The 25,102-nt window shown below is 41.0% G+C and overlaps 1 protein-coding gene across 4 annotated transcripts; it reads right to left on the bottom strand.

Moving 5' to 3' along the window:
- On the bottom strand, positions 1-25,096 carry blzf1 (basic leucine zipper nuclear factor 1). Of its 4 annotated transcripts, none has more exons than XM_078232651.1 (8): positions 25,015-25,093; positions 18,987-19,185; positions 17,557-17,632; positions 13,674-14,119; positions 11,174-11,373; positions 9,088-9,216; positions 4,137-4,356; positions 1-1,899 (listed from the first exon to the last, which is right to left on the bottom strand). In XM_078232651.1, the coding sequence occupies exons 3-8, from the start codon at positions 17,585-17,587 to the stop codon at positions 1,714-1,716; spliced, it is 1,212 nt and encodes a 403-aa protein (XP_078088777.1). In that variant the 5' UTR covers positions 17,588-17,632; positions 18,987-19,185; positions 25,015-25,093; the 3' UTR covers positions 1-1,713. The 4 variants fall into 4 exon arrangements, with proteins under 4 accessions (XP_078088777.1, XP_078088778.1, XP_078088779.1 ...); XM_078232652.1 differs by lacking the exon at positions 18,987-19,185 and adding an exon at positions 19,341-19,410 and having other exon boundaries at positions 25,015-25,090; XM_078232653.1 differs by lacking the exon at positions 18,987-19,185 and adding an exon at positions 18,169-18,341 and having other exon boundaries at positions 25,015-25,090.
- Positions 25,097-25,102: the final 6 nt, after the last annotated feature.

Genomic DNA, 25,102 nt, shown 5'->3' with positions numbered 1-25,102 from the left:
TAGAGATAAAGTTTGTGTATAGATTTTAACAATTACGTTGACAGATTGATGCACTTTTAAACACCCAAGTCATTTTCCGTGGCTTAACAGCACCTCCCAAGACACTGATAACAGTTACATGGGAACATTAACACCTCTAAGTCACACAACCTTGACATAATCATCATTCCTTCATAGGTACTGAATTAAAATGCTGGAACTCCTTATCTATCAGTAAAAGTTTATTTATTAGTCACAAGTAGGCTTACATTAACATTGCAATGAAGTTACTGTGAAAATCCCTTAGTCGCCACAAATTAGTGTCTGTTCAGGTACACAGAGGGAGAATTTAGCATGGCCAATCCACCTAATCAGCACGTCTTTTAGACTTGGGAGGAAACCGGAGCACCCGGAGAAAACCTACAGAGACACAGGAAGAGCATGCAAGAGACCATGACCCAAACCGGGAATCAAAACCGGGATCCTGGTGCTGTGAGGCAGCAGTGCTAACCACTGTGCCATCAAGCTGCCCAGTATAGACTGTAGTAGTTCAAGAAGATAGGTCACATAACCATTTTTTGAGGGGCAACTAAAGATGGGCAACAAGAACTGCCTTGCCAGCAAGGCAAATATTCCAAGACTGAATTTAAGAGAAAAGGAAATTACCCAGCTCCACCTATGTAACCAAAGCATGCCCAATTTGCAACTTGTTTAAATCATGAAAATGTACTAATTACCAAAATAGCTAATACTGAATTTCCGTTGAAAACTACTGCAAAAAGTTCTAGTCCAAATAAAACTATGAATTTGGAACAATACAAAATGCTTCAACTGAACACACCCTCTCCAGACTCCACTCCCCTATTTTGTTGCTATTTCCTGACAATCTTTTATATTGATCCTTTACAAATACTTATCAATTTCCCTTTTAAATTGTGATCATTACTGCTATAGCGATAAAGCATCGCATGTTCTCATACCTTTGTGTGAAAATAATCCTAAGATTCTCTCTTGATACTTCCAGTAATCAGTAGTCTCTAAAATTCTTACCAAATCATTAAGCTTTTTGGACTGATGGGTGGGCAAAAGAAATGGGGAGTAAAACATGCCTCAGCGGTTAGCTAAACTTCAAACACACAACAGGTTTTCAAAAAATAGTTCAAACCATTCTAATAAAGTCAAAAACACAAGGCAACGAAAGAATGGATGGGCGAACAAAAAATATACAGTACACTATTATAATCATGAACAGATATGCATATTTCACCACAAATGGAATATTCTGTTGACTTGTGCAATACTTCATAAGTGATCTGATCAGGAAAACATTAACTTAATTGGACATTCTAATAACAGTTCACTTGATCTAAAACAGTCATTTTCAACTGATACAGTCATGTCAGGAACACATGCAGATAAATTCTGCTTATACTCTCACATCATACGTACACACATTTAAGAAAACAAGTGGCAGTAAAAATACATATATTTATAATTAGATGAACCTCAAGGCAAAGAATCAGGCAATATACAAAATAAGAGAATAAAGATGAATACAACTCTGATTCTTATTTTAATATATAACATACACAGCTTTCTTAAAAATATAACCAATATATGTAAATAAGAAAACTCACTGAATATATAATTTTCATTGCTTCGAAATATTGCTAGTTTCAACAAGAAACACTTGTACTTCTATACAACCAATACAACCTTTGCACTAAAAATGTTTCATATTACTGTTAATTCTCCTGTGCATTGGTTGCAACAATTAAATGTGATATTTTCATATCTAGTGTATGGGTGAAATCGTCCTATGTTCTTTTTGTTAGAAAGCAATGAAGATGGTGAAGTATCACAGAATGGTATATCTGTTGTTCCTTTGCTGCACAGTGTTGGAGCCAACATCATCAAAACCTGCAGATACAAAAAAAGGAATCTGAGCATTTAAAATGCTGAGTCAGCCAATTAAGTTATTTACGTCACAGTTATTACTGCTCAAGTAATGTTTAGTTCACTCAACTAGTCAAAGCATCGGAGAAAACCTGAACCACTAGGCGCCTGTACATGAAAAATATACAGTCAATAGTTTGTAGCATTTGTAACAAGATGGATGGACTGATAACTCAAATAGAAATAAAGGAGTATGATAGGATTGCAACCATGACTCTGTAGTGGCTAAGTGACTGCAGCTGGGATCAGAATATTCAAGGGTACTTGTCCATTTCAAAAGGACAGGAAGAAAGGAAGAGGAGGTGAGGTAACTTTGTTAATAAAGTAGTCTGAGAAATCATCTTAGTTTGGGGGATCAAAATATAGTATCAGTTTGTGTGGCAATAATAGCAAAGGAATCACTGGTGGGAATGGTTTATATGCCCTCTGAAAGTAGCTACACTGTAGGACAGAGCATCAAGAAAAAATGGGGGAATGTAAGAAAGAAAATGTAAGAATGTGCAACAATCATGGGAGATTTTAATTTTACAATAGTATGGCCAAATCAAATTGGGAAGGATGAGTTCATAGAGTGTACTTGTGACAGTTTCGAAGAATAGTATGTTCCGAAACCAACCAAGGACAAGGCTATTTTAGATCTGGCATCATATAATGCTGTGGAGATGCCGGCGTTGGACTGGGGTAAACACAGTAAGAAGTCTTACAACATCAGGTTAAACACCTGTTGGACTTTAACCTGGTGTTGTTAGACTTCTTATCAAATAATGCAACAGGATTAATTCCTGACCTCTTACCTCAGCAAGAGTGATCGTATCATGATATCATTTTACATTATTTTCAAGGATGAGAAATTTGGGTCAGAAACTAGTGCCATAAACTTAAATAAGCCAAGTACAAATGTATGGCGACATTCTTGGCTAAAGTGGAATAAGAAAATAGGTAAATGGTAAGATGGTAGAGAAGCACTCGCAGACATTTCATATTTGAGCAGCACGGTGACACCGTGGATAACACTGCTCAAAGCACCAGGGGCCCGGGTTTGATTCCGTCCTTGGGTGACTGACTGAAGTTTGCACACTCTCCCTGTGTCAGTGTGGGTTTCCTCTGGGTGCCCCAGTTTCCTCTCTCAGTCCAAAGATGAGTAGGTTAGGTGGATTAGCCATGGTAAACATGTGGTGATATGGGGATAGGGCGAAAGAGGGGGTTTGGGTGGGATGCTCTTCTGGAGAGTTGGTGCAGACTCGATGGATCAGATGGCCTCTTTCTGCTCTGTCGGGATCCTATGGTTCTATATCTGTCAATAAAGACATAATTCACTTCGAAGAAAATTCTACCAGACTAACTAAGGAAGTTAAGGATGGCATCAAATTGAAAGAAAAGATATTTACTGCTGCAACATTTTAGAAATATCTAAGAATGACTACAAAATAGTAAAAAGGGAAAAATTGGAGAATGAGAGAAGACTAGCAAATATAAAAAGATAGTAAAAGCTTCTATAAGTAGTGAAAATGAGCAATGTTCCCCTAGGAGGGTGAGACTGAAGAATTAGTCCATGGAAAATCAAAAAAAAAAGCAGCAGAATCTTGGTTTCTGTCTTCACCCCACATCTTTTGTCTTGCCCTGAACCTATCACCTTTCTTCAGTTTAACTCATGCCTTCATCAAATTCATCTTGTCCACGAGAACTTATTCATAGATTCCATACTAGCTGTCACATTGCAAACGGTTCCCTCTACTCAAGTAGGTCAAGTAATTTCACTTCCCTTTCAAATCTATCATCACCATCTCCTCAAAAAATCCACCCATTCCATCTGTCCTCGCAGACTACATCTGGTGGTTAAAAGGTAGGGATATGGACACCCAAAGGCTAGACAACTGGGAGTCTAAAAGTACATTTATTGTATACATTATTACTAAAGATCACCCATAGTTCTAATAATCAAAGGTTTCATATTGAATGAAAATCAAAAATCGTTTAATGTCAGCTATAAAACATTGGAGGCAAATCTCATGCAACAGTTTTGAAAGGAAACCAGTATTTGAACAGGGAACATTTGAGGTTTAAAATGTGATAAAACATCGAGTTAAAAATCAATATTTTAACATATTCCTTCATGTTCAATCACATACCAAGTATCGGATTTTCCCATTAGCAGTGTTTGTACTGTTGTGAAACCATTTTCTATTAGGATCATACAGTACCTTTTCAGCCATTTTTTCAGCTGGTGTGTTGCAGAATTCAGCTTGTTGGTTAGTTTTTTGTGCATTACTTGTACTCAGTTTTCCAAGGAGGTGAGAATTAACAGCCTCTGCTAACTTAAGATTGACAGCAGCAAGCTCTGCCGTGGTGTGTGGTTGTGCACTAGGGTAATACGTTTGTTGTCGGCCCCATTGCAGAGATACCAAAAGCTCCTCAAGGAATCTGTGAAGTATAATAAAAATACATTTTTTTAAAAACTGGATCCTGTGCGCAACTAACTTGTACAAAGTTGGACGCTTTATTGTGGGTAATGGTAATTTTTTTTTTATTGGAGCACTATACTTGCTGTGCAACTGCCTGAACAAAAGTCTGCCCTTCTTGGAAGGGAACCTAATTTTACAAGGATAAAAATAAAATAATGCAAATGCTGGAAATCCAAAATAAAAACAGAAAATGCTGGAAAATCTCAACGAGTCTGGTAGTAACTGTGGAGCGAGCAACTGAGTTAACATTTTGAGTCCATATGACCTTTCTACAGCACTGAAGAGTTATCACGGACTTGAAACGTTAACTCTGTTTCTCTGTCCACAGATACTGCCAGCCCTGCTGAATTTATCCAGCATTTTCTGTTTTTATTACAAGAGAACAGTTGTGGCTATCCAAGTTTGCTACCACTTATGAAATCTTCAGAGACTGTTTGAAATATTAGAAGCCTTTCATTACATATAAATATACTTGTAATCCAAACATAGTTTCTTCCAGAACTCACTTTATTAAACAGTGCTTATTTGGGTTTAATTACATGACCCAGATTTTGCAAGGAGAATTATGACACCACTATTAATGTTGACCATGAAGGAGTAAATCAGACAGCAACATCTGGGATCTGCACATGCACAATTAAATGTGGAAAATAATACACTCGAGTTACTCTGTTCCTCCACAGGCTTTGCTGTGCTGGCATCTTACTGAGAGACTTGGTATTCAGACAAAAGGCAGAGAGTTGGGATAAAAGGTTCTTTCTCAGAATGGCAACCAGTGACAAGTGGTGTCCCGCAGGGTTCAGTGTTGGGGCCACAGCTGTTCTCTTTATATATTAACGATCTAGATGACGGGACTGGGGGCATTCTGGCCAAGTTTGCCGATGATACAAAGATAGGTGGAGGGGCAGGTAATATTGAGGAGGTGGGGAGGCTGCAGAAAGATTTAGACAGTTTAGGAGAGTGGTCCAAGAAGTGGCTGATGAAATTCAACGTGGGCAAGTGCGAGGTCGTGCACTTTGGAAAAAAGAATAGAGGCATGGACTATTTTCTAAACGGTGACAAAATTCATAATGCTAAAGTGCAAAGGGACTTGGGAGTCCTAGTCCAGGATTCTCTAAAGGTAAACTTGCAGGTTGAGTCCGTAATTAAGAAAGCAAATGTAAGGTTGTCATTTATCTCAAGAGGCTTGGAATACAAAAGCAGGGATGTACTTCTGAGGCTTTATAAAGCACTGGTTAGGCCCCATTTGGAGTACTGTGAGCAATTTTGGGCCCCACACCTCAGGAAGGACATACTGGCACTGGAGCGGGTCCAGCGGAGATTCACACGGATGATCCCAGGAATGGTAGGCCTGACATACGATGAACGTCTGAGGATCGTGGGATTATATTCATTGGAGTTTAGGAGGTTGAGGGGAGATCTGATAGAGACTTACAAGATAATGAACGGCTTAGATAGGATGGACGTAGGGAAGTTGTTTCCATTAGCAGGGGAGACTAGGACGCGGGGGCACAGCCTTAGAATAAAAGGGAGTCACTTTAGAACAGAGATGAGGAGAAATTTCTTCAGCCAGAGAGTGGTAGGTCTGTGGAATTCATTGCCACAGAGGGCTGTGGAGGCCGAGACGTTGAGCGTCTTCAAGACAGAAATTGATAAATTCTTGATTTCTCGAGGAATTAAGGGCTATGGGGAGAGAGCGGGTAAATGGAGTTGAAATCAACCATGATTGAATGGTGGAGTGGACTCGATGGGCCGAATGGCCTTACTTCCGCTCCTATGTCTTATGTCTTATGGTCTTATGTATGAAAGGTGTGAAACTGTGGTACTTACCCACTAGATCCCCACTTAACATGCCAGAAAATGTTAGGGCATGCCCTTTCAAGTATAAGTGAAAATTGTCAGGCTTGATAAGTCTTTGTTTTTACCAAACTCTCTTAAACTGAAAATTAATTTTATAATAGAGTTTCACTCCTTCAGATTTTAATTATTGCTTTAGATTATTTAAAAGTAGAAATTATTTTCTTCCATCTTTCCTCTTTCTCGTTATCCAGACTTTCAGGTTCTAACTCTGCATGTCTTAGTAAGGATTTCTCAATCGGATCGGCTGAGGTGAAATGCCATTGCTTGCCCTGGTCCTTGTAGAGGATGCTTCGCTGCTTTGATTGTCTGATTACTGCAAATCAGTGTTATCAGAAATTCTGTGGGCAAGTGGAAGCTTAATTAATGACAAAAGTCATTTGTTGGCCTCTGATTATAATATTAAGGTCATTACTTATTTCTTGCAAGGGGCGGAGGTGGGGGGTCATATGCCACTTTCCCTGCCCGAAATTGGACTTTGCTGAGTTATGGGACGATTTCACCCTTGTTTTTGGATTCTATTCCTATGTAAAACTCAATCCCTGTACCATTTTCATTTACCCAAGAGGTTATCATGACAGTGAATTTTAATGAAATCCTGCTATGTTATTTGGAACCATAGAATAGCTATAGTACAGGCCATCTGGCCTGTCATGCCTGTGCCAGCTCTCCATAAGAACAATTCAGCTTGTCCAATGCTCTCGCTTTTTCACCATAGACCTGCAAATTTCTTCTCTTCAGATAATTATCCAATACTCTTTTGAAAGGCATGATGGAATCTGCCTGCAACATGGTCTCAAGCAGTTTGTTCCAGATGGATGGCACGGTGGTTAGCACTGCTGCCTCACAGTGCTAGGGACCCGGGTTCAATTCCGGCCTAGGGTCACTGCCTGTTTGAAGTTTTCACGTTCTCCTCATGTCAGCATGAGTTTCCTCCGGGTGTTCCTGCTTCCTCCCACGTTCCAAAGATGTGCGGATTAGGTTGATTGACCATGCTAAATTGCCCCTTAGTGTCAGGGGGACTAGCAGGGTAAATAAGTGGGGTTATGGGGATAGGGCCTGGGTGGGATTGTGGCTGGTGCAGACTCAATAGGCCAAATGGCCTCCCTCTGCAGTGTAGGGATTCTATGATTCTTTTTTTCCCACTTCGCTTATTAACTTTCCATATGCAGCCTGGTTCTAACTTATATCATCAACCTGACACCAGTCTTACTGTTTTTCTTGCTTAATTTGAGAAATATTTATATAATGCAATAAAAAAGTGAACTATATGTACTAAAAGAGTGAAACTATACTTTAAGCACTTTGCAGGTCAGCCCATTAACTTCTTTTTAGTGACTGAATATTTGTTGTTTTTTTATTGACAAGGAAGTGAAAGAGTGTAATGGGTACTCAGGAGTATAGAGTTGACGCCTCTATCAGATCAGCCATGATCTTATGGGATGGTGAAGCAAGTTCGAGACCTATTCCTGCTACTAATTCCGTTGTTAGTATGTTTCCTTGTCTTTTATCTTCAACCACTTTTTCATCCTTAATAAAATGCTGGCTTATCTTCAATTCTGATGAAGGGTGCACATCTTGTCTTTTCTCTATACAGATACAGATGTTGATTGATACGATGTGCACTTCCAGCATTTTGTTTTTATTTCAAGTTTTTGTAATGTACATTTTGAAAACAATGTAATTACCAGGGTGTTATTCATTTAAAGGCTATCCAAAACAATGGATTGCATGCAGAACTCCAAAGAATTAAATATATATATTTTGCAAGAGCAGGTTTCCTTTATGATAACACTGTGGATAGGTTTATTTCTATATCTAGTTGTTGCCATTGTGGACAAGATAATCAGCCTTGCAACAGCCCATCCAGGTTGACAAAAAAACCCAGATCAACCTGCTAACACCAACAGATGATAGTGTAGTGGCAATGTCACTGGGCTAATAATCCAGAGGCCTAAGCTAGTGCTCTGGAGTCGTGGGTTCAAATCTCACCACAGCAGCTGGTGGATTTTGAATTCAGTTAATAAATCTGAAATATAAAGCAAATTTACTATCTATGCTTGTCATAAAAACCTACCTGGTTCACTAATGTCCTTCAAGGAAGGAAATCTGTTGTCCTTACCTGGTCTGGCCTACACGTGACTCCAAATGCACAGCAACGTGATTGGTTATTTAACTGTCCTATGAAATGGCAAGCCAGCGACACCCACATCCAATAAAAAAAACCTCTCATCAACCATATTTATCTTTGGAGATATGTTCAGTTGCCTCACACTGATTGAAAACTGGCTCAATTTACTTTAAGGTGGATCCCACCTTCAAAACAAACAAGGCATCCAAAGTGCAGAAAATAAAGGAAAAATTATTAAGTAGAATAACATATTGTTGAAAAGATTTAAGTTAAAGTTGTTAAAATAAAATGGGTGAAATAATGGGAGCTAGGCTAACTGTATTTGATTTAAATTGAAATGTTTAATAGTCATTTTAGAAATGAGGATATGTATTACATTTTAGTCACTTTACTATTCTAACATATTTACGGCTTGTGGCAGTTTAATGGTTAGCCTAGGAAAACTAGTGGCAGTTTAACGGTTGAAAGTTTATCGTCTAATTTAGCGGTCTCCAAACTTTCCAGTACGAGGGCCACATCGTATATTTTACACATTTTCGCGGGTTAAAGAAAAAAATTTGTTTTATAAATGAATGAATAAAATTTATTTTATCTGGGCCGGATGTGACCCGCTGTGGGCCGGATGTGGCCCGCGGGCCGTAGTTTGGAGACCCCTGGTCTAATTGATAAAACATGATATGACTGCACAGGATGATAACATACCTATGGGAGTCAACCATATCCTGACGAAATTGCTCACGTTCACTAAGAAGATCCTGTATTGCACTTTGGGTTTCTCTAACATGACGCTGCAAAGATGCCCTAGCATGGGCCAGCTCCTCTGTCATCACTCTGCATGGAAAGAAGATTAAAACAATATTTTACCCATAATTTATAAAATTTACAATGTCTATGCATATTAAATGGAAAAAGATGTTTATCCAATTTAAAAATGAGTAAGCATTTAACAAAGTCATTAAACATGGACCAAGAAACATATTTTACATTATCTATAGTGTCCATATTAAAAAGGAATTTTGAAGCTGAAGTACACATATATTGGCACAATAAGACCGAAATAAATTTGATGAAAATACTGGCTAAAATCTATTACAATTAATTACTGCACAATATCAAATTAGCATTTCAAAAATAAATTTACCTTTTTGCTGAATTTATTTATTTAAATATATATAGTCCAGTGCAGATATCTCTCTAGGGGTTCTATATAATTCTCTGAGCAACTAAAACTAGTGTAGCCAAGTCTGGATTGCATGGTGTCTGGTTTCACTATTTCAGTATTCTTTTACATAGAACTGAGAGAACATGAAGCATAGAAACAGGCCAGTCAGCCCAAGCCAATGTTTATGTTCATTTAAGCCCCCTCCTACTCTTTCTGATCTAACTTTGTTGTATACCCCTCTATTCCCTTCTCCCTCAAACTCTTATCTAGTTTCTCTAAAATGCATCTATACAATTTGCCTCAACTGACCCCCGTGGTAGCAGGTTACACATTCTCTTCACTCTCTTTCTTCCAAATGCCTTTTTTGATTTTTGGGTGACTACATCTTACATTTTGGACTTTAGTTTTTCTTTTCCCACAATTGGAAACATACTCTCGGTATCTACTTGATCAAAAGTTTCCATAATTTTAAAGACCTCTATTAGCTCATCCATAAGCCTTCCCTTTCAAGACAAGGAGTCTTAGGCTGTACATCTTTGTAGATTTTTTTTGTACCATCTCCAGTGCCTCTATTAGTTTCATAATATGGCAACCAGAACTGCACACAGCACTCGAAGTGTGGTCTGACCAAGGTTAGCACATTTTTAATTTTTCAGTTCTATCCCTCTAGAAATAAACCATGTGCTTGATTTACTTTTGCTATGGTCTTACTGATGTGTCACAACCTTTAGTGATGTGTGTATTTATACTCCCAAATTCCTTTGAACCTCTTTGCCAATATTCCTTACTAAAATGTAATACCTCAATTATCTGTAATGAAACTCATGTGCCAAATACATGACCTGTCCACAAGCTTGTTAGTGCCTTCTATTTTTTTTTCTTAATTTGTTCAGTGCATGTGGGCATTGTTGGCTCGGCTAGCATTTACTGCTAATCTCTAATTGCCCTTAGAAAAACACAATGATGAGGTGCCTTCTTGAACCACTGCAGTCCACTGTTGTGGAAACATCCACAGTGCTGTTAAGGAGTTCCAAGATATTGACCCAATAATGACTTACTATATAACTATTCATCACCCCAATCTGCACCATTTGGCATCACCTACAAATTTAGAAATTGTGTGTCCAAATGTAAATTGTGAACAACAGTGATCCCAAGTACTAATTATTATGGGACCCCATTTACAATCTTCTATCACTGAATAGCTATCCATTCTGGAATAATTCATTGGGAATGATTTATCTGAAAGCCTAGGATTCGACTGGAAATATTATTGGAAACACTGATCTTTGTTACCTTATTGGATACTTGTTTAACTTCATTTCACAGCACAATCTTACAAAAAGGGATAAAGCATTTAAGCAAATAGCCACAAGGCTTCAAAAATCAGAGACTTTTCCATCCATTTGAAAAAGCAGTATTGTAGGACAACTAGCGTTGCCTATTATGTTTACAGCAAATACACCACCTCGTGTCTGAATAAAACATTAATCATAGCACTCCCCTCTATTGTCATAAGTGGAAGTGATGCAAGTAAGCAATAGAATTAGAAAATGTTAGTAAAGCTGTAAACAAAAGTACATTGTTCACAAGTCTTTCAATACAAATGGCTGTAAAGTATCCAACCTGCTTGCAAGGAACTTGCTGCGCCATACATCACATTGTATGGTCATCCGCTCCAGCTGCTCAGAGAGCTGAGCCAAGTTTTGAGTCAAAGTCTCATTTTCCAGGATTAGTTGATTTTTTTCACGGGCCATGCGCTCAAAATGATATTGAAGATCATTCCCAACAGAAGCTACAAGTAGTTTTTTTAGCTCACGATTTACCTGTAATAGAGGGGAAAACAATCTTCTGAACGGAATTATTTTTATACATATGAAAGTTACCAATTACTGTTCATCTTGCAGTTTGGCTGGATTTTAGGCTGGGTTTGGAGGCAGGAGGGCTGGCTAGATGTCATGGGAAGGCAGCGGGTGGCATGCCCATCACTTTTCTGTCACCATGCCATCTTCCCATCAGCAAGAAAGATGGCAGATAGCCCTCCCACCCAAAGCCCAAATGAGCCAGTTGGACCCCCTTCCTGTTTCTACTGGCATTTAAGCAGCCACGAGGGAAGACCACCAGGTAAATGTTGGTAGTCTCCAGTTGTGGGCGGGCTCAACTCTCACACATTTTGGCCCAAGATAGGGAAGCAGTAGCAGCAAGGGCCACCCCCATGGCAACAGCACAGCCTGCCCTCACCAACCCTTTGCTAGGCCTGTTCAACTGGCCCAGATACCTAGAGTCCACACCTTCCTGGTTGCGAGAGTGCGTGACCTCTGCCTCCTCCAGATGCAGCTCCAGCAGTGGCCACTGCTCTGGATGACACTGCTGAACTACTGGCTGGCCTTCTGATTGGGCCCAGGCAGTTCCAGGCGGCAGATGCTCATTCCTAATACCAATTAATTGGCTGTCACTAACAAGATGCTGTATTGGATCCTGCTGGCCACCAAAGCAGGTATTCCCTCTGCAGCTAATAAATCCAACCCTTCCTTTCTATTTTTCTGTGTCTTGCTGATTAATGTTTTAGAGAATAAATATCACAGAGGTCATAGAATATTGTAGAGTCCAAAAATGATAATAACAAGTGCTGTGAAGACTTGGAATTTAAATTGAGTAGATCAAGGCAAAAAAGTACACAATTGTCTGATTTTGCATGGGGAGGCAGAGAATTGAAAAATATATTTCAATGACTCAGATGCTGGTCTATATCATATTGATTTTCTATTAAGCAATCCTCAGGTTATCCAGCCCATCAACTTCCTTATCAATAACAAAAGTAAACTACAGCAGATGTTGCAAATATGGAATAAGAACATAAAATGCAAGAAACACTCAGCAGGTCAGTGGGAGAGAAACAGAGAGGGGGGCGGTTTTACCATCGCGTTGCACCCGTTAAGTGGGGGGTAAAGCGATTAGCGCGATTGGCACTGGTTTTTGCAACCGGCGCTATTTTACAAGTGCCGGATTTCCGGCACGGTCAGCCTCTTGGCGGAAATGGGCGAGAGGCAGGTTAATGTATTGAAATTTATTTAAATAAGCGTTTCAATGTCATTAGCGATCCCGACAATCATCCGGGCTCGCCTGCCTTTATGACCTCGCCAGGAAAGGTTCTCACCAGCGAGGAATAGACATACTCCCCATGAATGGGGAGCAGTTGGCTTGGCCTCACCGGTGGAACCAGAGGCCAATGAGGCCCCCCTGGAGAGGCCGAGGGCCCCTTGTAAGTGCTGCCAGTCTGGCACCTGGGCAATGCCCATCAGGCAGTGCCAAGGGGCAGGGGCCAGTGGGGCCTGCTGCCACTCTGCAGCGATAAGTGGGGAGAGGGAGCCCACTGTCACTCTGCAGTGATCGGTGGGGGGAGGGCAGCAGGGCCATAATCGGTATAATCGGTCTGAGCGGGGGGGGGGGGGGGGGGGGGCTGTACCTCGGGCCGTAGGCCCCCAGGATTGCAGGATGGAGGGTGGGTGGGAAGAGCTGCTTCAGGCTGCCTGCATGGGCCTGACAGCTCTCTCTTTGTCTGTCAGATCCTTGCTACTGGTAATGCATATGGCCAGCATCAGAGACCTGCACATGTGCACTACCTCCCTCTGCAGGCTTTCGGGCCTGTTAAGCCCCACCCACAGGCTTCTGCAGCGAGCAACAGGCTCACTCAAAATTTTGCGGGCAGAGCGCGTATGGGGAGGGCCTATAAACATGCCCAAATGGCGGATCTGAAACTCTCCTAGTTTCAAGTTCGCCCAGGATTGAGAACAAAAATAATAAATTACCACCCAGAGTCATGTTACAGGTTGATGATACAGATGCTGTATGAGCTGTTGAATGTTTGTTCTATTTTCTCTTTTTAGACACAGTCCTTTGTGATTGTAAAATCCGTTTTCTCTTCTTCCCCAACCTCACCAAACCATTTGCTTATCTTTCAGTTTTCAGTTCTGACATAAGCCTAGCTTGTCTTTTCTCTTCACAAGTTTATTTCCAGCAAGTTGTTTGTGATATTTTAACTTCAGTAACAATTTAAATGCAAACACAAGACCAGAGCACAGCTCTCAAATTTCCACAATGCAATTTAAAGTACGTGTCATCTCACCTCAGTTTGTACCCGGATTTGATTGGCCAGCCCTTCTTTATCTTGTAGGAGTTTTCTTTCTGAACTTTGAGATTTATCAATGGCGGCTTTTAGTTCTGTCAGTTCTCTTTTGAGCTCGTTCGTATTCTCTAACTGACTCGACAACTCGCCTTTATGAGAACCTGCAGTGTCATTTAACTTTGTACTCTTTGTGGGAATTTCATGAATTACAGCAGCTTTGGGAACTAAGATTTTAATGGCTTCCACCTCAATCGCTTGGTCAGGCTGAACACTCCCAAGCTGAAGAACGCCAGGCTTAGTGACAATTTGTGAAGAACAAGAAACTACATGAGTTCGTGGAGCATGATGACATTTTTTATTTATTCCTGTGGTATTTTCCACAGGTTTGGCTGGTTCTTTTGTTTCCATTCCATCTCCAGGTCTACGGATAGGTTGTACAATGTGAACTAAAAATGTGAAAAAGGAAACATCTTACTGCTATGAATACAAAAAAGATAAATTAAATATTGATAGCCAAATGTTATTCTACTTTAGATGATAATTGTGGCAATAGTCACTGCAAGCAATAAAATGCTTGCAACCATAACAGATGTTAAGAAAGAATAAACACCATTAGGGCTTAAGGTAGTTTTAAATTTATGTCAAAATAAATATCAATCACTTGAAACATCTATCTTGCACAGTAAGTATTATACTAACCAGACTCACTTATGTAATGCAATATTTTGAGTTGGTAAACCAGATTGCAGCATTCAGATATCACATACGTTAGATGCCAAAGCAGTCGGTGATCGGACACAGAGATATATTTGAAACAAGCAGGTTGAGTCTGTGTGCAATTAAGTGTCCATTAAGTATCAGTAGGGGAAGCTCACAGGCTAACTGTCCCCATCATTAAGAAACAATTTGTAACTGACTTAACAACTCTACTAAGCAGAGAAATTACATAACCTATTGTTTCCATTTGTCCTCCCATCACAAAACATCCTCTGTCCATTTCCTCCAGTTCCCCATCTTCTCCTCAGTCCCTCCTACCTTCTCCTTCTGCCCTGTTCCCTCCTGCTTTCCATCTTAAAACACATCATCCTCCTCTTTATCTCCCATTTCCTTCTCTCAATTCCTCCCCTTCATGTCTACATCATGCTCCCCCCACCCCATCCTAGCCTGTGTCAAGTTGTGTCCAGCCCTTTGATGTAGTGTGCCCTCAATACAGCAGTTGTCTTCACTCCTAATGTGCAACAACACATGGGAGAATAATAAGTATTATTAATGAAGTTAACTTAACGTGTGAAACTTGTTTGTTTTTGTCTAGGATACTAAATTAATAAAAACAATTGATTGAAGAATGCTTTTTTAAAAAGCAGTTTGTACCTCAGAATTAATTATGGCAAATAATTTGGTATTATGGCACTCATTCTTTCTCCTCCTTCCCATTGGCAATACCATACAAACTTTGCTGTTATTTAGAACGCATTGATCTTTCAAACTATTAAAAAAGAAGCAAAGTATGTGGCTTCTCTAGTTGACATAAAATTTCTGAACCTTCTTGGGGAGGAAAAGTCAGCTAAAATGCCACCAATGTTTTAACAAACTTCAGTGTTGGACCACAATGTAAAGTTGTTTAGCTAAACAAAATAATTCTGCATATTGTCAGTGTTACAAAAGGCCACCTTTTCATTTTTATTCCACTAAATTCTAGAATCACAGGATGGATACAGCATATAAAGAGGCCATTCACCCCCCCCCCCCTCTCCACAGTCCTAATTTTTCATTTTCCGATAATGATTCAATTTTCTTTTCAAAGCCATGAATGCATTTGCTTCCACCAGACTTTCAGGCAGTGTGTTCCAGATCATAACAACTCGCTGTGTAAAACATTTTTACTCATGTCATAGGAATGTAGGTCTTAGGGGCATTTGGCCCTTCAAACCTGTATGCCATTCAATGAGATCATGGCTGATAGGGTTGCGGTCTCAACTCCACTTTTCTTTGCTGGCACCATAATCCCCGACTCATTTGTCGCCATTCCTTCTTTGTAATCACTTCTGATTCTTATTGCAACCACAAGTGGGAATAATTTCTCCCTATCTAATCTGCCAAACCCATCATGATTTTGAATACCTTAATCAAATGTCCTTTCAACCTTCTCTTCTCCAAGATTGCTTCTCCAATCTATCAATGGAACTGAAGTTCCTCATTCCTGGAAGATTCTCCTGATTCTTTTTTGCATCTACATTTTAATTCCTTCATGTCCTTCCTGACGTGTGGTGCCCAGAACTGAGTGCAATACTCCATTTGAAACTGATTCAGTGTTTTACACGTATTACTATCTTCCTCATAGTTCATGATATTTCCAAGCTTTATGTCATGTGCAAATAGTGCCATGAAATCCTTTACATCAGCAGCGGAGATTAGAATTTACAAAAAAAACTAAAACGACATAACTAAAGGCTCTGTATCTGAATGCATGCAACATTCATAGTAAAACAAATAAATTGACATCACAAATTGAAATAAATATGCATGATCAGATAACCACCACAGACGTGGCTGCAAAATGAACAAAGACAGGACCTGAATATTCAGGGGTATTTGACTTGGAAAGGACAGGACCTTAGGAAAAGGTTGAGGTGTAGCTCTGACAAGTAATGATGACATTAGTACAATAAAGATGGTTTTCATTCTGGAGATCAAGATGTAGAATCAGTTTGGGGAGAGGTGAAAAATAGTAAAGGCAAGAAGTAACTTGTGGGAGTGGTTTATAGGCCCCTAAATAGTAACTACACTGTTGGATGGGGCATACAGGAAAAACTAATGGGGCTTGTGAGAAAGGAATGGCAATAACCATGGGTGATTTTAATCTACATATAGATTGGACAAACCAGATTGGCAAAGGTAGCTTGGATATGAGCTTATAGTATGTTTTTGGGGCAATTTCTTACAGCAGCATGTGCTAGCACCAACCAGATGGCAGTATATACTAGATTGGTAATGTGCAATGAGACAGGATTAATTAATGACCTCGTACTGAAGGCTTCCCTAGGTAGAATATGAAGTCGTTTCCTACCATTTAAAGTTTATTTATTAGTGTCGCAAGTAGGTTGACATTAACACTGCAGTAAAGTTACTGTGAAAATCCCCTAGTCGCCACACTCCGACACCTGTTCGGGTACACTGAAGGAGAATTTAGCATGGCCAATGCACCCAACCAGCACGTCTTTTGGACTGAGGGGGGAAACCAGAGCATCTGGAGGAAACCCACGCAGACACGGGGAGAACGTGCAAACTCCACACAGACAGTGACCCAAGCCGGGAATCAAACCCGGGTCCCTGGTGCTGTGAGATAGCAGTGCTAACCACTGTGCCACCATGCCATGTCAGCTATTTACAGCAAACACCATATGTATACTTTTAGGAGTTATTTTACGTATCTAACACAAAGTAAATGAAGATCGGGAGTTAAATTACAAACTCACAGCCTCATATTAATAGTAATAAATATGGAATTTTATTCAAGAATCACATTGGTAGCCTGAAGCCTGCATCTTACAGGGTTGAATTTAGTCAAACTTTTGAGTTATCTTGGTTGTTCTGCGCGTAACCAGTTTTGAAATTAGGTAGATTGTGTAAGGGGTTTCCTGAACTTAGTACAAATATTAAGTCTCCTTGCTTGTAGGTTTTCAAGCTTTGTTACATGAAGGGCATTATCATACGACTGGCACTGAGGGCTTAAGATCAATCTCAGCGCATGTTGCTACATTATTTCAATCTGTGTAGTTTGCACATGTGGGAGGCCAGAGTTCCATTGCTGCAACTTTGTATTACAATAAACCTGATTTGGAAAGAATTTCATTAATTCTTAGAAATAAAAGCAGTAAAATACCTTTATTCTCCATCTTGATAACCGATGTCATATTCCTGAAGCTGTTTTGAATTTTAATTCAGTCACTAATTCTCACCTGGAAAAAGATATTAAAATTACTCCTCAGAACTTTTGCTAGATCAGTATCAAATCATTAAGTAATCTGAAATTACTATAACTATAGGAAAACCAAATAATAGAAACTGTATCGTAAATTTTATAACCAGTCTTCACTCATTTAAAATGAATCAAAGACATAGTAGATTACAGTTTTAGAAAATGACAGACTAGAAACCATTAACATTTTTTGTCTTTTATACTTCAATGGATAAGATCATTGTAATAATTTATATGCAAAATAGTTGACTACACAAAATTTGTGGAGATACAAGAGGTAAAATTTTAAGTTGAAAAATGAGGAAGAAAAATATTCATTAAATCTTTAAAAGGATTAGGATTAGTTCAGATAAACAAATCTTTAAAATTGGAAGAAGTTCATAAAGTTAAAATATGTAAATTGGGTCAGTCTATAGATTGAGGTACAGGTACTAAACGCAAAGACTAAATGCTACTCCTGTCCAAACAATAATCGAGTCATAATTAGAGTAATACGTTCACATTTGGGGACCATACTTTAGAGAGAAGGTCAGTGAAAGATAGAGAGTTATGATGACTTGAAGCATCAACCTTCTTTCTGAACAGATGCTGCTCGATTTGCTGAGTATTTCCAGCATTTTCTGTTTTATTTCTGATTTCCAGCATCCACATTATTTTCCAGTAAGTTTATTGTATCAGGGATGAGATGCCTATACGTGAAAGATAAGAGAAACTAGTATCTTATCAGAACAAAAGTTAAAAAGGAGAGCTGATACTGTTTCTTTCAAAATTATGAGGGATCTTGATAAATAGGGAAAGTACTATTCCAGTGTATGGTCAGTTGGTATTTAAAAGACATATATTTATCATCACCAAAGGAAGGAAAAGGTTAGAGTTTTTCCTGATGAAATATATTATTTGGAAATGAACAGTTTTAGTAGAAATGATTGTGGATACAGAATCCATAATAGCATGTTTAGAGGAAGTGACTAACGATATAAAAATAGGAGTTTTAGACAGCTGGCGCAAAGTAAAGGCAATAAGGAGTCTCACAACACGAGGTTAAAGTCCAACAGGTTTATTTGGTAGCACAAGCCACTAGCTTTCAGAGCGCTGCCCCTTCATCAGGTGAATGGGAGTTCTGTTCACAAACAGGGCATATGAAGACATAAACTCAATTTACAAAATAATGGTTGGAATGCGAATCTTTACAGGTAATCAAATCTTAAATGTACAGACAATGTGAGTGGAGAGAGTGTTAAGCACAGGTTAAAGAGCTGTGTATTGTCTCCAGCCAGGACAGTTAGTGAGATTTTGCAAGCCCAGGCACCTTCCACTCACTATCTCCCACTCACCTGATGAAGGGGCAGCGCTCCGAAAGCGAGTGGCTTGTGCTACCATATAAACCTGTTGGACTTTAACCCAGTGTTGTGAGACTTCTTACTGTGTTTACCACAGTCCAACACCGGCATCTTCACATCATGGCAAAGTAAAGGAGCATACGGCCATCTTCAATACAATATTGATTGTACAATACTCTGGCTTCTTTTGAAACTATAACAAAGCAGTTTTATTAAAAACAGCCCAATAGAATTGTAACTCCAGTTATGTTTTAATATTCAAAAAGCATATATGTTCTTAAATAAGAGTCAGGTAATTAGCATCTCAAACAATAAAATGCCCAGCCATCTACCCCAACCTTCAGTTACCTCACAACATCATGGGACCATCATCACCACAAGCATTCAGTGCTTCAAGGCGGTCCATCATACCACCTATCTTCTCAGAGTAGTTATAGAAGGACAGTAAATGCGGTATCGCCATATGAAAAAAACAACAAAATAAATACTACTGAACATAAAAAGGATAGTTCTACGTCCAAGTATGTGCAGGTTAGGTGGATTGGTCATGGCAAATTGCTCCTTAGTGTCCCAAGATGTGTAGGTTAGATGGGTTCGCCATGGTAAATGTGTAGGGTTATAGAGATAGGGCAAGGTGAGGGCCTGGCTAAGATATCCTGGTTAAGATTGCCAGTATCAAGTAAGATACCCTGTCAGAGAGTTGGTGCAGAATCAATTGGCCAAGTTGCCTCCTTCTGCACTGAAGGAATTCTATGATCCCTCCATTATGCATTTTACTGCAGACGATAATTTGAACTATCCAATCATCATAGAACATAGAACATAGAAAGCCACAGCACAAACAGGCCCTTCGGCCCACAAGTTGCACCGATCACATCCCCACCTCTAGGCCTATCTATAGCCCTCAATCCCATTAAATCCCATGTACTCATCCAGAAGTCTCTTAAAAGACCCCAACGAGTTTGCCTCCACCACCACCGACGTCAGCCGATTCCACTCACCCACCACCCTCTGAGTGAAAAACTTACCCCTGACCTCTCCTCTGTACCTACCCCCCAGCACCTTAAACCTGTGTCCTCTCGTAGCAACCATTTCAGCCCTTGGAAATAGCCTCTGAGAGTCTACCCTATCCAGACCTCTCAACATCTTGTAAACCTCTATCAGGTCACCTCTCATCCTTCGTCTCTCCAGGGAGAAGAGACCAAGCTCCCTCAACCTATCCTCATAAGGCATGCCCCCCAATCCAGGCAACATCTTGTAAATCTCCTCTGCACCCTTTCAATGGCTTCAACATCTTTCCTGTAATGAGGTGACCAGAACTGCGCGCAGTACTCCAAGTGGGGTCTAACCAGGGTCCTATAAAGCTGCAGCATTATCTCCCGACTCCTAAACTCAATCCCTCGATTAATGAAGGCCAGTACGCCGTACGCCTTCTTGACCGCATCCTCCACCTGCGAGGCCGATTTAAGAGTCCTATGGACCCGGACCCCAAGGTCCTTCTGATCCTCTACACTGCTAAGAATGGTACCCTTCATATTATACTGCTGCTTCATCCCATTGGATCTGCCAAAATGGATCACCACACACTTATCCGGGTTGAAGTCCATCTGCCACTTCTCCGCCCAGTCTTGCATTCTATCTATGTCTCGCTGCAACTTCTGACATTCCTCCAAACTATCCACAACACCACCTACCTTGGTGTCGTCAGCAAACTTACCAACCCATCCCTCCACTTCCTCATCCAGGTCATTTATGAAAATGACAAACAGCAAGGGTCCCAGAACAGATCCCTGGGGCACTCCACTGGTCACTGACCTCCATGCAGAGAAAGACCCCTCCACAGCCACTCTCTGCCTTCTGCAGGCAAGCCAGTTCTGGATCCACAAGGCAACAGCCCCTTGGATCCCATGCCCTCTCACTTTCTCAAGAAGTCTTGCATGGGGGACCTTATCGAACGCCTTGCTGAAGTCCATATAGACCACATCCACCGCTCTTCCTTCGTCAATGTGTTTGGTCACATTTTCAAAGAACTCAACCAGGCTCGTAAGGCACGACCTGCCCTTGACAAAGCCGTGCTGACTACTTTTGATCATACTAAACTTCTCTAGATGATCATAAATCCTGTCTCTCAGGATCCTCTCCATCAACTTACCAACCACTGAGGTTAGACTCACCGGTCGGTAATTTCCCGGGCTGTCCCTGTTCCCTTTCTTGAATATAGGGACCACATCTGCAATCCTCCAATCCTCCGGAACCTCTCCCGTCTCCATCGACGATGCAAAGATCATCGCCAAAGGCTCCGCAATCTCCTCCCTCGCCTCCCACAGTAACCTGGGGTACATCCCATCCGGTCCCGGCGACTTACCAACCTTGATGCCATTCAATAGTTCCAACACATCCTCTTTCTTTATGTCCACATGCTCGATCCTTTCTGTCCACCGCAAACCAGCAGTACAACCACCCAGATCCCTTTCCACCGTGAATACCGAGGTAAAGTATTCATTAAGCAGCTCCGCCATTTCTAACGGTTCCACACAAACTTTTCCCCCTTCACCTTTTAAGGGTCCTATGCCTTCACATCTCATCCTTTTACTCTTGACATATTTGTAGAAAGCCTTGGGATTCTCCTTAATCTTACCCGCCAAGGCCTTCTCATGACCCCTTCTCGCTCTCCTAATTTCCTTCTTAAGCTCCTTCCTACATCCCGTATACTCCTCTAAATCCTTAACACCTCCTAGCTCTCTGAACCTTCTGTACGCCTCTCTTTTCTTATTCACCAGGTTCATCACAACCTTCGTGCACCACGGTTCCCGTACCCTACCAACACCCCCCTGTCTCATCGGAACGTTGTCATGCAGAGCTCCAGACAAACATTCCTTGAAAATCCTCCACTATATGCATTACCATTCTATATGCAATGGTAATGCATATAGAAAAAAATGAATCATTTAAACTTGATAGCCAGGTCTGACAATAGAAACATGAGGAAATCAGTCCAAGCAAAACTGTCTCAACAACTATAATCAAGGAAAAATAACAAACATTAGTTTTAGAAAAAGAACTAATGGCAATGTTCTGTAAAGAAGTTACTTGATCTGCATCTGGACTTCAAGTTCACATCACGTGCAGCAAATGGATTAGACTACATTGATTGAAGTGTTTGGGATCCTGGACAATGCAAAGAGGAAATAAAAGGGCAGGCGTTGCATCTCTTGCACTTGAACAGGAAGCTGACTTGGGAAGGGAAGGAAAAGAAGGGGGTTCATTCCACAAGTGTAACTGCAGGCTTCTAGTAACTGATCATTTTAATACTTTGCTCCCACTCTGGTCTCTAGCTGTTTCATCCCTGGATGGGCTTGAAGAATGGTTAACAGATGAATGGGCTAACCCACTGCACCACCGAAATTATGGTAAAATAATCAGATCACTCATACCTGCCACAGGAGCATTTTATTGAATTAAAATTTCACCATAGACCATGCTGGGAGTCAAGCCTGGGACCCCAGAGCACTGCCCTAGGTTAGTGGACTATCATCAGGTCAATGACCATAGCACGAGGCCACAGGAGGAACCCTTTTTAAATTCCACCCATCTGTCGTCATGAGATTCAAACCCAGATTCCCAGAGCGCTATCCTGGGAGTCTGGATTACGAGTCCAGCAACAAACCACTGCGCCACCAACTCCCAAGATAGAGCAAAGGGGACCAGTGTCTGGCTACGTGCTGAAACTCCGAATTGGATCAGGGATCTTCAATCTATCCCCTGCTTTTTCTATAGTTTCAATAAGCTCAACAAGCTCGAAGAGTATCATCTCATCTTTCAATTAAGCATTTCACAGACTTCTGGCTTTAACACGGAGTTTGACAATTTCACATCATTCTTTATTCAGACAACAGCTGTTGGTCGTGATCTTGCAAGTGCCACCAGTTACACTTCCTCCAGATACATATTTTGCTTTTTATCCCCTACTATCTCCCTTTTTCTTTACCTTATTCCTTTTGTCATTTAATCTCGCCTTCCTTCCACCTAGCCACATACATACCTTCCCTTTCACTTTCTTCCACACTTCCCCCTCCGTAATTGCTGAAAGCCTGTTATATCGCTATTATTACCCAGTTAACTTCCCTTGCCATACAGAGACTTAGAACATAGAACAGTACAGCACAGAACAGGCTCTTTGGCCCACGATGTTGTGCCGAGCTTTATCTCAAACCAAGATCAAGCTATCCCACCCCCCTATCATCCTGGTGTGCTCCATGTGCCTATCCAATAACCACTTAAATGTTCCTAAAGTGTCTGACTCCACTATCACTGCAGGCAGTCCATTCCACACCCCAACCACTCTCTGCGTAAAGAACCTACCTCTGATATCCTTCCTATATCTCCCACCATGAACCCTATAGTTATGCCCCCTTGTAATAGCTCCATCCACCCGAGGAAATAGTCTTTGGGCGTTCACTCTATCTATTCCCTTCATCATTTTATAAACCTCTATTAAGTCTCCCCTCAGCCTCCTCCGCTCCAGAGAGAACAGCCCTAGCTCCCTCAACCTTTCTTCATAAGACCTACCCTCCAAACCAGGCAGCATCCTGGTAAATCTCCTCTGCACTCTTTCCAGCGCATCCACATCCTTCTTATAGTGAGGTGACCAGAACTGCACACAATATTCCAAATGTGGTCTCACCAAGGTCCTGTACAGTTGCAGCATAACCCCACGGCTCTTAAACTCCAACCCCCTGTTAATAAAAGCTAACACACTATAGGCCTTCTTCACAGCTCTATCCACTTGAGTGGCAACCTTTAGAGATCTGTGGATATGGACCCCAAGATCTCTCTGTTCCTCCACAGTCTTCAGAACCCTACCTTTGACCCTGTAATCCACATTTAAATTAGTCCTACCAAAATGAATCACCTCACATTTATCAGGGTTAAACTCCATTTGCCATTTTTCAGCCCAGCTTTGCATCCTATCTATGTCTCTTTGCAGCCTACAACAGCCCTCCACCTCATCCACTACTCCACCAATCTTGGTGTCATCAGCAAATTTACTGATCCACCCTTCAGCCCCCTCCTCTAAGTCATTAATAAAAATCACAAAGAACAGAGGACCAAGCACTGATCCCTGTGGCACTCCGCTAGCAACCTGCCTCCAGTCCGAAAATTTTCCATCCACCACCACCCTCTGTCTTCGATCAGATAGCCAGTTACCTATCCAATCGGCCAACTTTCCCTCTATCCCACACCTCCTTACTTTCATCATAAGCCGACCATGGGGGACCTTATCAAACGCCTTACTAAAATCCATGTATATGACATCTACTACCCTACCTTCATCAACACACTTAGTTACCTCCTCAAAAAATTCAATCAAATTTGTGAGGCACGACTTGCCCTTCACGAATCCGTGCTGACTATCCCCTTAATCCGCATCTTTCTAAATGGTCGTAAATCCCATCCCCAAGGATCTTTTCCATCAATTTACCAACCACCAAAGTAAGACTAACCGGTCTATAATTACCAGGGTCATTTCTATTCCCTTTCTTAAACAGAGGAACAACATTCGCCACTCTCCAGTCCTCTGGCACCATCCCCGTGGACAGTGAGGACCCAAAGATCAAAGCCAAAGGCTCTGCAATCTCATCCCTTGCCTCCCAAAGAATCCTAGGATATATTTCATCAGGCCCAGTAAGATACTTCTTACTGTGTTTACCCCAGTCCAACGCCGGCATCTCCACATCATGACATCCAGATACTGCCAGACCCGCTGCTGATCATTGCCAGTATGGGCACTACTTCGCTTTTGTCTGAAGCTATGCTGCCGGTCGGTGGCGCAGAATCCGGAAGAGCCAATAAGCTTCTTAAAAGTAGGAGAGAGGGATCCACCGAGGCCTAGAGCCTGAGAGTCCTGGGGTGGTAGCGGGACTTTCTTTTTTTGGGATACTGACATTTTAACTGAAACGCGGCGATTAAAACGAACCAACTCAAACACCTCTGACAATGCGGGCCTTGGGGCCTCACTTACCCGAGGTGACAGCTGTTATCCTGCGTGGCAGCTCCAAGCAGCCTGACAACAGAGACAGACACACACAACTTCCGGCAGCGGCATAACC

The sequence above is a fragment of the Mustelus asterias genome, chromosome 17 (genome assembly GCF_964213995.1).
Source record: "Mustelus asterias chromosome 17, sMusAst1.hap1.1, whole genome shotgun sequence".
Classification (NCBI taxonomy): domain Eukaryota; kingdom Metazoa; phylum Chordata; class Chondrichthyes; order Carcharhiniformes; family Triakidae; genus Mustelus; species Mustelus asterias.
Note: the sequence above shows the minus strand (reverse complement) of the source record. Positions and strands in the feature narration are given on the sequence as shown.